At 35.1% G+C, this 15,499-nt stretch overlaps 1 protein-coding gene across 1 annotated transcript in view; it reads right to left on the bottom strand.

Annotated features, from left to right (window-relative positions):
- Positions 1-210: 210 nt before the first annotated feature.
- Positions 211-15,499, bottom strand: part of LOC126892873 (aspartate--tRNA ligase, mitochondrial) — a 77,459-nt gene continuing 62,170 nt past the window's right edge. Inside the window, exon 8 of the mRNA XM_050662692.1 lies at positions 211-656. Within this exon, the coding sequence (XP_050518649.1) occupies positions 300-656 (357 nt within the window). The 3' untranslated portion in view covers positions 211-299. The remainder of the gene's footprint in view (positions 657-15,499) is intronic.

The following is a 15,499-nucleotide window of genomic DNA, read 5'->3' as shown; positions in this document are numbered from 1 at the left end:
AATTTTGTACCTACGCTCTTAAGACAAATGATTAGGTATATATTCTCACAAAAAATGTTTAACTTAGGTTTAGATAAGAGATTATTTATTCACTGGAATGATACTCTACATGTCATCAGCTTCATTGTCGGAAAAAAAACGCTTATTGTCTACTAGGCAGATTGCAGATCTCTCTAGGAGACAATAAAAAAAGCAAACCAAACAAAAGTATAACAAACAATATAACATTATATATTACAAAAAGTTACAAACACAATTACACATTTATAATACAATATTTTATTTACATATTACATAATTTACCTATTTTTATCTTCATCTACACTTTTTATATGGTACAACTTCTTATCTTCATCTGAAATGTAACTGGGAGCTCCACTCATGGGATCTCTTCCCTCATAATTTTTAGGAAATGCTATAACGTCTCGTATGCTAGTTGTGCCCAGCAATATGCTGACTAGTCGGTCTAATCCGAAAGCTATACCCCCATGAGGAGGGCATCCCGACTCTAACATGTCCAGCATATGTTGCATCGTATCTGGACTTATTTTTAACAGGTTCAGGATGGTCTTTTGTAGGTTTGGATCGTGAATACGTATGGAACCACCTGCTACTTCATTACCATTGAGAACTAAGTCGTACGCTATGGCTCGTACCTACAAAATAATTAATATGATAGAGCATTATAATTAAGTCGGTTACTCGAAATATTTACCACACTGGGTGCAAAATTAACCGGACATCTTAAAAATAGGTCATTTTTGATGTCTCGAATTTCCTAAACCTGTTGTCCGATTTAAGTGATCTTTTTATATGTTATAGTATCAATTCTTTAACAATATCGCTGAAATGGTATTGTTGCTAAACATTTAAATTTTCATTGTATACCGGGTGTACCAATCGAACTGTGTTTTCTTCTTAAAGTTGACATCACCCTGTGGAATATTCTAGCATTTATAAAATCCTCCTCTATCTGTTCTCCTTCGTAAGAATGTAGTGGCGTCATGTAAGTCGTTTGACTATTTCTATCCAATCCTCTCTCTCCTGTGCGTGTTGTTTTGCTTCGGAGAACGAGTAACCAGTCATGTCCCTTATTTGGTCCGACCATCGTAATGGAGATATTCCTCTGGATCCTCTGCCCTCTACGTTACCTTAAACTATCATTCGTTCCATGCCTTCTCTTCTTCTAGTTATATGTCCAAAATATCTCAGTATATTTTGGTTGATAGTTGTGCTGAGTCTAGTTTTTATGTTAAGTTCGGCTAATATTAAATTATTTGTGCGATGTGCGGTCCATGGTATGCGCAACATTCTCCGGTAAACCCACATTTCAAATGCCATTATACGTTTTGAATCTGCTTTGTTGATGGTCCAAGTCTCTGAAGCGTAGGTGGCGATAGGAAATATTAACGCTCGAACAAGGCGTAATTTTGTGTTTTTTGTAATGTCAGTATTCTTCCATATTTTTGTGAGTTTGGCTGTTGCCAATCTGGCCATTATGATGCGCCTACGGATCTCGTCTTCGCTTCCTCCACTGTTAGTAATAACGGAGCCTAAGTAATTAAATTGTCTGACCACTTCGTAGCCTGCCAAGTCTCTTATCTCCGGTTGGTTGTTTCTGATTCTATCGACGATCATTACTTTGGTTTTCTGTATATTTATTTTCAAACCATATTCTGTACTCACCGTTCTTAGCCTATTCATAATTTATAAAATACTGAAATTAAAATCCAACAATAACCTCATGTTTTCTCAACATTTTGGTTTTTGATTCATTCACTTACATTAGACCTTAAAAAAGTTACGTACTTTAACAACTAGCCATAATTTTCATCAATACAGGGTGTTTTTAAATACAGGAAAAAAGTTTGAGGATAAAGAGACTTGGTGGTGGTCAAACGAAGTTCAAAGAAAACTGAAAGAGAAGGGAAAATTATATAAAAAGTGGCAAGAAACCAGATCCAACACAGATCTTCAAAACTATATGGTCGCGAAAAAGGAAGCGAAAGTAGCAGTAGCAAAAGTTTAGCAGAAGCGTATTCAAACCTATACGATCAACTTGATACCAGGGAAGGCGAAACGAAGATATATAAAATAGCCAAACACAGAGCAAAGAAAGCAAAAGATTTTAATCAGATTAGATGTATCCGAGATGAAAATAATAAAATACTAGCTCACGAAAAGGATGTCAAAAAGAGATGGACAAAGTACTTTGCCAGCTTATTAAATGAAGAATTTGACAGACAGCCTGTGGAATCAACGGAGACAGTAGCAGCAATGGTCACCAAAATAACAAACGAGGAAGTGGCTCAAGCGCTTCAAAAAATAAAGAAAAAAAGCGGTAGGACCAGATGATATTCCTAGGGAAGTATGGAAAGCATTGGGAGAGACAGGAATAAGGTGGCTAGCAGGTTTATTTAATATAATTATGGAAGTTGGACAAATGCCAGACGGATGGAGAAGCAGTATACTAGTACCTGTCTACAAAAACAAGGGAGATATACAGCAGTGTACAAACTACAGGGCTATAAAACTGTTAGCCACACCATGAAAATATGGGAGAGAGTAATTGATAGACGGATATGTGAAGAGACCGACATATCCGAGAATCAATTTGGCTTTATGCAGGGCAGATCAAACGCAATTTTCATTATTGGGACCGTGCAAGTTCGGCAAAGCGACCTCTATTTCTACGCTCTGTACTTTTATTCGCACTTTTAATTATATTGGCCAATTATATTAGTCCTGGTTATTGGATAATTGTCAAGGCCATAGTCCAAAAAAATAATAAGAAGAAAAAATAAGATGCAGGTTATGTTAAGCAAACGTAAACAATTGTATATAGTAAATAAAATTAGGTTTTTGAAAACCAGAAAAAACGTCACAGTTGACAGTTTTTAATTTTTGCTAAAAAAACCTCATCAAACCTAATTTAGTGTGAAAACAGTTGTTAATTCTTGTTAATTTTTTATTTATCGTTGATAAGAAGTCGAGGTCCGCTGGGATGAACAGCCTCGGCTTCTTTTCGCAGTGAATATCTGTTGTGAATTTTGTTGTGTTTGACATTTGATTTTTTGGAAGAAAACTTAAAATAGACAAATCTGTGATTATCGTTCGAGGTGAACGGACGACTCATCCAAAGGGTAAGGGCCAAAACTATCTATATTTCCCTGTTAATTTCTAATTTGCATCGACTGGCATAGATTTTAAATTCGTCAATCTGCCGCATAAGATGGAGGAAGAAGTTCCTCCCGATCCTCCTCCACCACCTGACCCTCCTAATAAAATCAACCAACATGAATGTCAATCTCAACCTCCAATTATTCAGAAAAGTCTTAAAGGAAAAAAACAAATACTATTTTCGGAGACCGACATAGGTCCTTATGAAGTATTTGTCCAGGGTCAGGATAAAAATATTGGAGATTACCACGTGTTAAGTATAGCTAAATCTATAAGACATCACAAAAATCAGTAGGAAAGGTAAAAACAGGATAGGGGTATTATTTTCCACTAGAAAAGCAGCCAACGATTTCGTTGTGAGGAAAGATTGGGAAGCCCTAGGGTATGACGTGTTCATTCCATTTCATCAGATTTCTTGTAGGGGTATAGTAAGGGGAGTTAATAAAAGATTCACAGAGGAAGAAATAAAGGAGGCATCAGAAACCAACTTGGCTTTATGTAAGATATTAAGTGTAAAGCGAATGAACCGGAGAGTACAAGTGGATTCAAAGGTTGAATTTGTCTCCACGGGAACTATTAGCATAACTTTTTCAGGAAAAACTATTCCTAAAGAAATTTCCATATATCAACTACCAATGAGGGTTACACCATTCATCAGCCCTGTTCTTCAATGTGGAAATTGCTTACTTTATGGCCATTCTACGAACCAATGTAGAGGAAAAAAGAAATGTGCTAGATGCGGAACTTCTCATGAGGATTCTTCATCTAATACGTGTACAAAATATTGCATTTTCTGCAAATCTTCTGACCATGAATCAAATAGTCGTAATTGTAGAGAGAGAGTCAGACAAAAAGATATTAAGGATCTAATGTCCTTTTCTAATCTATCTTTCTATGAGGCAAGTCAGCAGGTTCCTAGGATCCATAATATTTCATCTTTAAACATAAACGATTTCCCCCCCTTACATAGCGATCAGAATAATTCTAATGGCATCTTACCACAGGAGAGGAGGTCTGCAGCCTCAGCTCAATATTCAAAACCTTTTAGTCAAGTCACTCAATCTCCACCAAAAAGAAGAAGACCTTCAATACAAGAAAATACAGGTTATGATAAAATCTCCCACCAAAGACTACTTATTAATCCATCAGGTAGAAGAATAAATGAGCCTTCGACTTCAAAATTCAATCCTGCTCACTCTGATTCTCAAATCACTAACTCACAATCTTTATCCCAACTTCATTTGGATTTCAATCAGGCCATGTCTATGCTGAACCAATCTCACAGGGAGCTCGTCATGACCTTCATTGCGGACTTAATAAACTCAAAATCATACTCCATTCCTTACAATATGGCAGATCTAAAGACTAGCATAAACAAAAGTGTATCACCTTTCAATATAAATGTAAACCAGGGTCGGAGGGGAATAGAGGATCTCGAGCCTGAGGATTCGAGATCTTTTGACTCCTTGGTCTAGCAAACATACTCTTTATAATGAATCCTAACACTCCGATAACTATTATTCAGTGGAATATACGTTCGTATAACACTAATTCTGACAATCTAAAAATCCTTATAAAAAAACCTTAACCCAGATATAATCCTTATTAGCGAATCTTGGCTCTCAAACCAACATGTTATAAGATGTAGAGGGTATCAAATAATCAGAAAAGATCGAGAGGATGGCTATGGCGGATTAATTACTCTTATCAAAAATAATATTGATTATAGGGAAATTCAAGTTGCCAATCCAGGCTTCAATCATGATGTCCAATTCCAACTCACATTTCTCCCTAACTTTAATTTGAATATTCTTAATATATACTGTCCACAAGACAACTCTATCTCCAAATCCAACTGGTTTTCCCTTGTTAAATTACTTAATAAGCCATTTTTAATCATGGGTGATCTAAATTGTAATCATAAGGCATGGGGTAGTTCTAGAGACAGTCACAATGGTAGGATTATTTTTGATTCTTTGGAGGAACTTGAGCTAGTATTTCTCAATGATGGGTCCCCAACTAGACTGGTGGCCCCAGGAGGCAGTAAGTCGGTAGTAGATCTAACAATGGCATCAGTCGATGTGGCAGCCAGTGTGGGCAAGTGGTCCACTATTTCAGATACTGGAACTAGTGACCACTTCCCCATAATATGTCAGATAGGTGTATGTCCTCAATCTCCCCCGCATTCATGTAAAAGAAGAAATCTAAAGAAAGCTGATTGGTCTACTTATCATAACAATTTAAACAGCATTTTCTTAGCTTCTCCCAGGGAAGATTACGAATTTTTTTTAACTCCATATCATCGGTAGCTGATGAAACAATACCTTGGCTTCACCCTCCTAATAATTCCAAATACCACATTCCATGGTGGGATGACTCATGTGCTGAAGTCGTCTCTGCGAGAGTGTCTGCCTTAAAAAAATTTAAAAATACCCCCTCAATGGAAAACTATATCGAGGCTAAAAAGAATATAGCCAAATCAAGAAAATTCCTAAAATCAAAACGTAAAAATAGTTTCAGACTATTTTGCAGTAAATTAAATAGAAACACTCCTCTAAAAGTTGTGTGGGAGAAAATTAATAAGGTATCGGCTTCGAAACCTTCAATATATACACAATTGCCCTCTACTCCTATATCCCACGAAATTCTATGTTGCTTAACCCCCCTTTCCGCTGTCAATAAAGTATTGGTTAGATCTCCTCAAGCCCTAGAACCGCCATTTGCTCTCGACGAGTATCAGAACTCCCTCTCAATTAAATCTGACTCGGCTCCTGGTTTGGATCAGATTTCCTACTCAATGTTAAAAAATCTTCCCGTTGTTGGATCTTTGTTATTAATTCAACTTTTCAATGAAAGTCTTAGAACGGGTATAGTTCCTGTTCAGTGGAAACAATCAGTAATTTTACCTATAATCAAAAAAGATAAAGATTGTAATAATCCGTTAAACTTTAGACCAATAGCTCTTTCTTCATGTGTAGGCAAAATGCTCGAAACTCTTATAAAGAATAGAATAGAGTGGATTGTGGAACATAATAAGATTTTTAATCCACTACAACTAGGATTTAGAAGGGGTAGAGGTTGTACGGAATGCCTTACATACCTCACCTCAACAATTCAAATAGGCTTCGCTCAAAATCAATACACTATTGGCATATTTCTAGATATCTCTTCTGCTTATGATAATGTCAATATATCACTCTTGTATTCCAAATTATTAAAGTATAACATTCCAACCCAACTGGCTAATTTGATTTTCTGCCTTCTAAATGATAGAGAGCTATTTGTCAAAGACAAACTGGGACAAACCCATGGCCCAAGAAAATCAAGTCTGGGACTACCCCAAGGTTCCCCATTAAGCCCTATCCTCTTCAACCTATATTGTCTTTCCCTGTATAATTTAATCCCTCTTCATGCAAACTAATTCAGTATGCAGACGATTTGGTTCTTCTGATTAGAGGGAGTGATATTAATGAATTGGTAATTAATGTAAATAAATTATTGATTCAGATGGAATCATGGTTGCTAGACCACAATTTAAATCTGTCTAAGAACAAATCTTCTGCAATATTATTTACAAAAGGAAACACGAGAATCTCTCCCCCTAACGTAATATTTTGTAACCAGAATATTGGTTGGGTGGATTCAGTCAAATACCTGGGGGTAAATATTCAAAAAAACTTAAAGTGGAATTCATATGTAAACTCAATAGAACTAAAAGTAAATCGTGGCCTGAATGTGATGAGAGCTCTTTGTGGGACTTATTGGGGAAGTGATCCAAAAACCTTACAAATTGTACACAATGGTCTGATTCAGAGCCATCTGGACTTTGGCTGCCAGGTAATTTTCGATTGTCCAACTTCCTTAATTAAAAGATTGGAGAAACTAAAATACAAAAGTATCCGAATTATAACTGGATGCATGAAATCTACCCCAATTCATGCTCTCTTAAGTGAAAGTGGTCAGATCTCGCTTAAATCTAGATGGGAATGGCTTAGCTCTAAATTTATATTAAAAAATTTAATGTTAATTGGCAACCCAATTATTTCCGCTCTCGACCTGTTAGACTTGGCAATTCAAAGGAACCAAAATCATTGGAAAAACAGAAGTATTCCATTTCTAGTGCTTTTAAAAAACAAATTTAAAAGTACTTATACCAACTTATATTTAAGTGACTTATACCCATGCCATAACTTTGAACTAGACCATCAATTATCAACAATTCCAATCATAAATATCCAATCTAATCGTTCAGATGAACTTGCCTCAGTTCAACTCCAAAAAATAATTCTAAATAAACCTAGTCACACCAAATTCTTCACGGACGGCTCGGTTGATGATGAAGGATCAGCAGGCTTTGGTGTCTTTAGCCGAGAGATCAACTATTCTTATACCAGTAAACTACCTAAGTATACCCAAATATGTACGGCTGAGATTGTCGCAATTAATCATGCCCTCCAAATTATTTTGAAAAATGGGATTAAACAAGCAATCATCTGCTCGGACTCTAAAAGTGCCTTACAGAAAATAGGCAGATCAACCTATTCTATGGAAACAGAACATTCATCGTTCATGACCAAGAGAGGCATCATTGAAGCGAAAGAAAATAACGTTAATATTAGTCTGGCATGGATTCCAGGACACTCGAATATTAAAGGGAACATGGTGGCTGATAAACTAGCTAATATAGGTAGAACCTTAAATGTAGCTGCTGGTATCACTCTTCACTATTCCAACTTTCTACCAGACATCAAGCATTCCATCTGGAATCGGTGGAAGCAAGAATGGCAGGGGAAAAATCGAAATAATTCATTTTACTCTAAAATTGTAGGTCAGATAGATAAACTCCCCTGGTACCACAATTTTGCATACCAAGACAGAAGACATATAACCACCATTATTAGAATGAGGACAGGTCATTGTGCTACTCCAGTTCACCTATTCAGGATAGGAGTAAAAGATGACCCATATTGTGACTGTGGCCGAGTTGGGTCCTTAAATCATCTGATTTTTGAGTGCCCTATAAATATGTCACCCAATTTTGACCTATATAAAGAATTAGCCAAGACAAATATCCCTACTCCCATTGAAATTTGCCTACTTATGTCCAACCTTAATCCACGTAGGATTAACCTGATCCTTAAATTCCTTAACTTAGCCAAACTTAATTTATAAATTAATCAATTCCCAAATTTGAATTAAAAAAATTAAGAAGATAAAGATATAAAAAGATATTGGACCTCCAAATGATAAAAGCCTTAACCCTTATGGTATAATATTGCCTTTCCTGTAGGGACTGTCTGGCCCTATACGAAGATGTTCCTGCTAATATATATTTAAAAAAAAAATTGAGGCTTTAACATATATATTTGGAAATATTCGACTGCCCAGAGCAAGACAAGAGTATTTCCCTGGTGTAAGCTGGGCGAATTATCCCGAGGGATATAACCCAATAAAGGAAGAAGAAGAAGAAGTAAATAAAATTAGTTATTAAAATGCAGTACTGCAAGCAAAATACAATTAATTAAATTTACCTTTATATAATAATTGCATATCATATCAATATTGTGGAGCAATATATAATTTTTCTGCGTCAATGACAGAAGGTATGAAATATACGTCAATTTGACAATTTCAATTGACAATATGAATTATTTAAGATAGTTGCAATATTTCTCCGCAACTCGCGCACGGTCGTTTCTCGTTTCCCTTCCAAGTACTTGCACACCGCGAATAAGGCAGTTGATGGAAAAATACAGGAGTAAAGAAACAAACCCTAATATGGTATTCATTGATCTTGAGAAAGCATATGATATTAGTTCCTCGAGAGATTCTGTGATGGGCACTCAATAAGAAAGGAGTCCCTGGTGCATATGTAAAGATTGTGAGGGATATGTATGAGGGAGTAACGACTAGTGTTAGGACAGGTGTGGGAGAGACTGATAAATTTCATGTGAAAGTAGGATTGCACCAAGGCTCGGTGCTTAGTCCGTATTTATTCTCATTAGTTTTGGACCAGATAACAGCGAAACTACAGACCAGATACAGCGTAACATTCCATGGTGCTTAATGTATGCTGATGATGTCGTGTTAGTAGGAAGTAGTGAAAGAGACTTAGAACAAAAACTGGAACAGTGTACACGAGCTCTGGAGGAAAAAGGTTTAAAACTTAGTAGGACAAAGACAGAGTATTTGGAATGTTCATTTAAAGATGGAGCTACTACAAATAAAATGGTATCTTTGGATGGTGAATTGATTGTAAAAAGCAATAGTTTTAAGTACCTGGGATCGGTATTAAAGAGTAATGGAGAAATAGATAAAGATGCATGCAGTAGAATTAGGGCTGGATGGATGAAGTGGAAGGAAGCGAGTGGTGTGTTGTGTGACAGAAAGTTCCAATGAAGCTGAAAGGAAAATTCTATAAAACAGCCATAAGACCGGCTATCATGTATGTACGGAACTGAATGTTGGGCAGTGAAAAAGAAAGAGGAACAACGAATGCATGTGGCGGAGAAGAGAATGCTTAGATGGATGAGTGGAGTGACAAGAAAGGATAAAATTAAAAAAGAGGATATTAGGGGAAGTCTAGGTGTGGCACCAATTGATGCCAAAATGAGAGAGCATAGGTTGAGATTGTTTGGTCATGTTCAACGTCGAGACGTTAATCATCCAATACGAAGAGTAGCTGAAGTGCAGATTCCTGGAAGGAGTAGGAGTGGAAGACCAAAGAAGACGTGGGGGAGACGATTAGGCAGGACATGTTGGTAAAGTGGATTAATATTGGTATGACCCAGGATAGAATTGTGTGGAGAAATGCAATTAGGGAAGCCGACCCCGCATAGGGAGAAGGCAAGGAGAATGAATGAACAAGGTGTTTTTAAATAAGTATAGCAAACTTTAAGGAGTCATTCTGCATGAAAAAATAATGACAGTTTGCTTTGTATGTCCGCAAATGCTTCGTTTCCGAGATACGGGGTGTTGAAATTTTTCTTACAAACTGACTATTTATTGCTTTAAAACCGGTTGAGATATGCAAATGAAATTTGGAGGGTTTTAAAATGTAGTTATTGCATTCTTGACATACAATTAAGAATTTAATATTCACCATTGGCTCGCATACGGGTAATATGACGGCTCATATTACCCTCATGCGCGCCAATGGTGAATATTAAATTCCTACTTGCATGTCATACTATACAATAACTGTCAACTGTACAATAACTACGTCTTAAAACCCATCAAATTTCATTTGCATATCTCAACCGGTTTTAAAGCAATAAATAAATCGTCAAACTGTAAAAAAAATTTCAACACCCTCTATCTCAGAAACGAAGCATTTGCGGACATAGGTTTATAAAGCAAACTGTCATTATTTTTTCATGTAGAATTACCCCTTGAAGTTTGCCATACTTATTTAAAAACACCCTGTATTGATGAAAAACATGGCTAATTGTTAAAATACCTAACTTTTTTATGGTCCAACATAAGAGAATGAATCAAACAGCAGAATGTTGAAAAACATGAGGCTATGGTTAGGTTTTAATTTGAGTGTTTTATACATGCTAGAATAATCCACAGGGTGATACGAAGTTTGAGAAAAAACACAGTTTCAATGGTAAACCCGGTATACAGCGAAAATATACCTGTTTAGCAACAATATTATTACAGCGATATTGTTAAAAATAACGCTATAACATATTAAAAAATCACTTAAATCGGACAAAAGGTTTAGGAAATTCTAGACATAAAAAATGACCCATTTTGAAGGTGTTCGGTTAATTTTGCACCCCAGTGTATATTTCATCAGTAATTAAATTTTGCGCAAAATTGAAAAAACAGTGGTTACTTTATTCAGAAAAATAATTTAAAGCTTAATGTAACTTTATATTTGATAACAAGATGTTTATTACGAGGGTTATCCAGAAATTTTGTTACGTTTTGATCTGTAGCCGCTAGGGGCGGGGCTAGCGCGGCATTTTTAGCATCGTAGCGTTCATCGTTCATCCGTTCAGTAGCTGTGCTAGCGTGAAGTCACTGTCTCTTCTCGTTATTTTACAATCGCTGTTTGAAATGTAAATGTGTGCCGCGATTGAAAACCTCGCCAGTTGTGAGGTGCGATAATACGGTTCTCGTTGGCTAAAAACAACAAACCAATTGTAATTTATCGCGAAATTTATGCTGTTTATGGGAACAATGTGATCACTGAAAGAGGAATACGTGAATGGTGCATTAAATTCAAAAAAGGCTAAATGAATTTGTACGTAAAGAACGAAGTGGACTGCCAAGCATTGTGACTGATGAACTTGTCTCTTCAATTCAAGTGGGGGGTATTACCTCATCCGCCGTATAGTCCGGATCTTGCACCCAGCGACTACCACCTATTTCGAGCAATGAAGGCCTGGCTTGCAACGCAGCGTTTGATGACGATGGGGCAGTGGTGGCTCGTGACCTCAGTATGCGGGTAGGCGAAACATATAGTGTATAATATAATATATACATACCTATATAGGTACAGGGTGTTTGGTAAATAATGGGCCATAGCTTAACCTTACATTCCTGAGCTTAAAATTGGTTGATTTAAGCCAACTTACCTTAGTACCAAAGTTGATAATAACCGAAATACAGGGTGTCAAAGTTAAACTTTTATTTTATTTATTTTTGAATATTTCCTGATAGACATGGGATAACGACACGAAATTTGGTAAGCGGGGATTTTTTGAGCGCTCCATACGTCTTTGAGCGCTCATTTAATACGTTAAATTTTTTTATTTCCCACGCCACGTAGTTTTTGAATCAACATTTTATTCTCTTAATATTTTTACTTAAAAAAGTTATACCACATTCATCTCGCTAAGCTCAACCATTTTCGAGATAAACGCATTTTAAGTCTGCGATACAACATCATTTTTGCATATCATTATAGTTAGACCCGAAAAATAAACTTGAAGCCATAATAATTTGTGCCAGTTCTCATACACTCACCGGCAGAGAAAACGGGCACCCCAAAAATGGGTCATTTTTAATGTCTTGTATTTCCTAAACCTGATGTCCGATTTAAGTAATTTTTTTAATATGTTATAGCCTTATTCTTTATCAATATCGCTGTAATAATATTGTTGCTAGACAGGTACATTGTCATTGTATACAGGGTGTACGAATCAAACTGTGTTTTTTTCTCAAACTTTGGAACACCCTGTGGAATGTTCTAGCTTTTATAAAATACTAAAATTAAAACCCAACTATAGCCACAGATTTTCTTAACATTTTGTTTTTTTATTCATTCGCTTATGTTAAATAATAAAAAAGTTAGGCACTTTAACAACTACCCCTGTTTTTCATCAATACAGGGTGTTTTTCAATAAGTACGGCAAGCTTTAAGGGGTAATTCTGCATGATAAAATAATGACAGTTTGCTTTATAAACTTATACCCGCAAATACTTCGTTTCTGAGATAGGGGGTGTTGAAATTGTTCTTACAAACTGACGATTTATTTATTGCTCTAAAACGGTTTGTGATATGCAAATGAAATTTGGTAGATTTTAAGAGGTAGTTATTGCGCATTTTTTGGCATACAATTGAGAATTTTATATTCACCATTGGCGTGCATACGGGATATATCTAAAATATTTATACCCGTATGCACGCCAATGGTGAATATAAAATTCTTAATTGTATGCCAAAAAATGCGCAATAACTACCTCATAAAATATGTATATAAAAACTATTGTATTTTTATTCAAAATTTAATTTTATAACTTTATATAAAAAAAGGAAAACATTTGACTATTGGTCAGATTTATATATACATTATTAATACAGATTCTACCAACAAGTAATGAGAGCCTTAGAAATAAAACACCTAACAACAAAAGTGTTCGAAACTATTTTGTTAAAAATTGAATTCCACCGAACACTATATCCTTCTATTTTGTCATCAACGTCTTACAACAATAGACACTGAATATACCCATTTTAACATCATAGCATTTAATAAAATCATTTAATATTTCTACATAAACATTAGGTTTTCAACTTAATAAAATATCCATACACCAAGTCAAGGTCATTGCAATGACTTACATAAATGACAAAAAGATGATAAATAACAACAATATAATATTATCTCAATCTTTAACTTCAACAAGCTAACATCTTCTGAATATTGAATTTGAGAATTCACAATCAAAATTGATCTTTCTCATTACTTTCTGTTTAATAATTTTTTTTGTTTTTTAATTTAATTTTTTAACTTAACACAGTGTATGTAAGTTGGGCCAATTAGTCTCAAAATCAAGCATGTCATCAATTAATTTAATAGTTGATTAGTACAAACATCTAAGGTACATTTCCTTATCAATTTCATTGTAAAAAATTTTCAATTTTCCTTTCAATATGTTTAAAATATTCATGTTTCAACGTCAGCTGTCAACGTCAACGCAGAACAGATAAAAGCAGATTTGAATATCCGACCTTGTCAGTCAGCTGTTGTTACTAGGCCAAGGATGGACGGGTGATATCGACACCCGGACCATGAAAAAAGTTTATATGTTTTTGTGCAACGTGTATGTGGCCGTTTCTTTCTGTTTTTTGCTGTTTGCTGTTGTACGGAGGACTAAGTTAGCATTCAAAATTTAAAAATCAAATGTACATTCCTAAGATGCACTTTTTTACACCTCTATGTAGCGGTACTTTTTTAGTATTTGACGTAAGTAAAAAAAGAGTTTTGTACTTCTTGTTCTTACAAGATCTCTTTTTTTATTTTAGCATTAGCTCCGATGATGACGTTTATGTCGAAAGCGCTCAGCTAAGGAAATAAAATTATTTACACACTTTGACATACTACATTTTCATTTTCCCTTATTCATTCAAGTGTGTACAAACTTATCAGTCTTTCAACTATTCTTAAAATCTACCACATTTCATTTGCATATCACAAACCGTTTTAGAGAAATAAATAAATCGTCAGTTTGTAAGAACAATTTCAACCCCCCTTATCTCGGAAACGAAGCATTTGCGGGCATACGTTTATAAAGCAAACTGTCATTATTTTATCATGCAGAATTACCCCTTAAAGTTTGCCGTACATATTTAAAAACACCCTGTATTAACGAAAAACAGGGGTAGTTGTTAAAGTGCTTAACTTTTTTATTATCCAACATAAGCGAATGAATCAAAAAACAGAATGTTAAGAAAACCTGAGGCTATAGTTTGGTTATAATTTCAGTATTTTATAAAAGCTAGAACATTCCACAGGGTGTTCCAAAGTTTGAGAAAAAAACAAAGTTTGATTCGTACACCCTGTATACAATGACAATGTACCTGTCTAGCAACAATATTATTACAGCGATATTGATAAAGAATAAGGCTATAACATATTAAAAAAATTACTTAAATCGGACATCAGGTTTAGGAAATACAAGACATTAAAAATGACCCATTTTTTGGGGTGCCCGTTTTCTCTGCCGGTGAGTGTATTTATGATATTGCATCGTAAACTCCATTTGAAGAAATTTGGGATACATTTTTGTAAATTTTTATGATTTAAGTTATTTTTCGGGTGTAACTACAATGATATTATAAAATGCGTTTATCTCGAAAACGGTAGAGTTTAGCGAGATGAATGTAGTATAGCTTTTTTAAGTAAAAATATTAACAGAATAAAATTTTTTATTTAAAAAGTATGTAGAGTGGGTAATAAAAAAATTGAACCTATTAAATGAGCGCTGAAAGGCGTATGTGGCGCCCTCTGGATCTTTTTGGTGGCGAATTTAGATTTCTTGTCCCAAAAAATCCCCGCTTACCAAATTTTGTGTTATTATCCCATGTCTGTTAGGAAATATTCAAGAATAAATAAAATCAAAGTTTTAACTTTGTCGCCCTGTATTTCAGTTATTATCAACTTTCGTACTAAGTTAGCTCAAATCGACATATTTAACCTCGGGAATCTAGTGTTAAGCTACGGTCCATTCTTTAACAAACACCCTGTATACAGTGTGTTGCATTTAAGATGAAGACGCCCTTATATTTCGGCTATCAAAATAAATACAGATTTGAAATTTTGCAGTCATTCATTTTGATGGTGTACATTTTTTAAGATAGTCAACTGGAATTTAAATTTTAAACGCGGCCTACGACGAATTCACAAACGGGACGAATTTTCAATATTTTGTTTCGCATTAGAGATAACGCAAAAACTATTTGGAAAAATTGTTAGAAATATTATTCTAACCCCACATACCAAATATCATGACAAAATTCGAACTTTTCGTTTTTTTTTCAGAATTGGTAGTCAGGATTCTAAAACATGCAATTGGCAGTCCC

This window comes from Diabrotica virgifera, chromosome 9 (genome assembly GCF_917563875.1).
Source record: "Diabrotica virgifera virgifera chromosome 9, PGI_DIABVI_V3a".
NCBI lineage: Eukaryota > Metazoa > Arthropoda > Insecta > Coleoptera > Chrysomelidae > Diabrotica > Diabrotica virgifera.
Note: the sequence above shows the minus strand (reverse complement) of the source record. Positions and strands in the feature narration are given on the sequence as shown.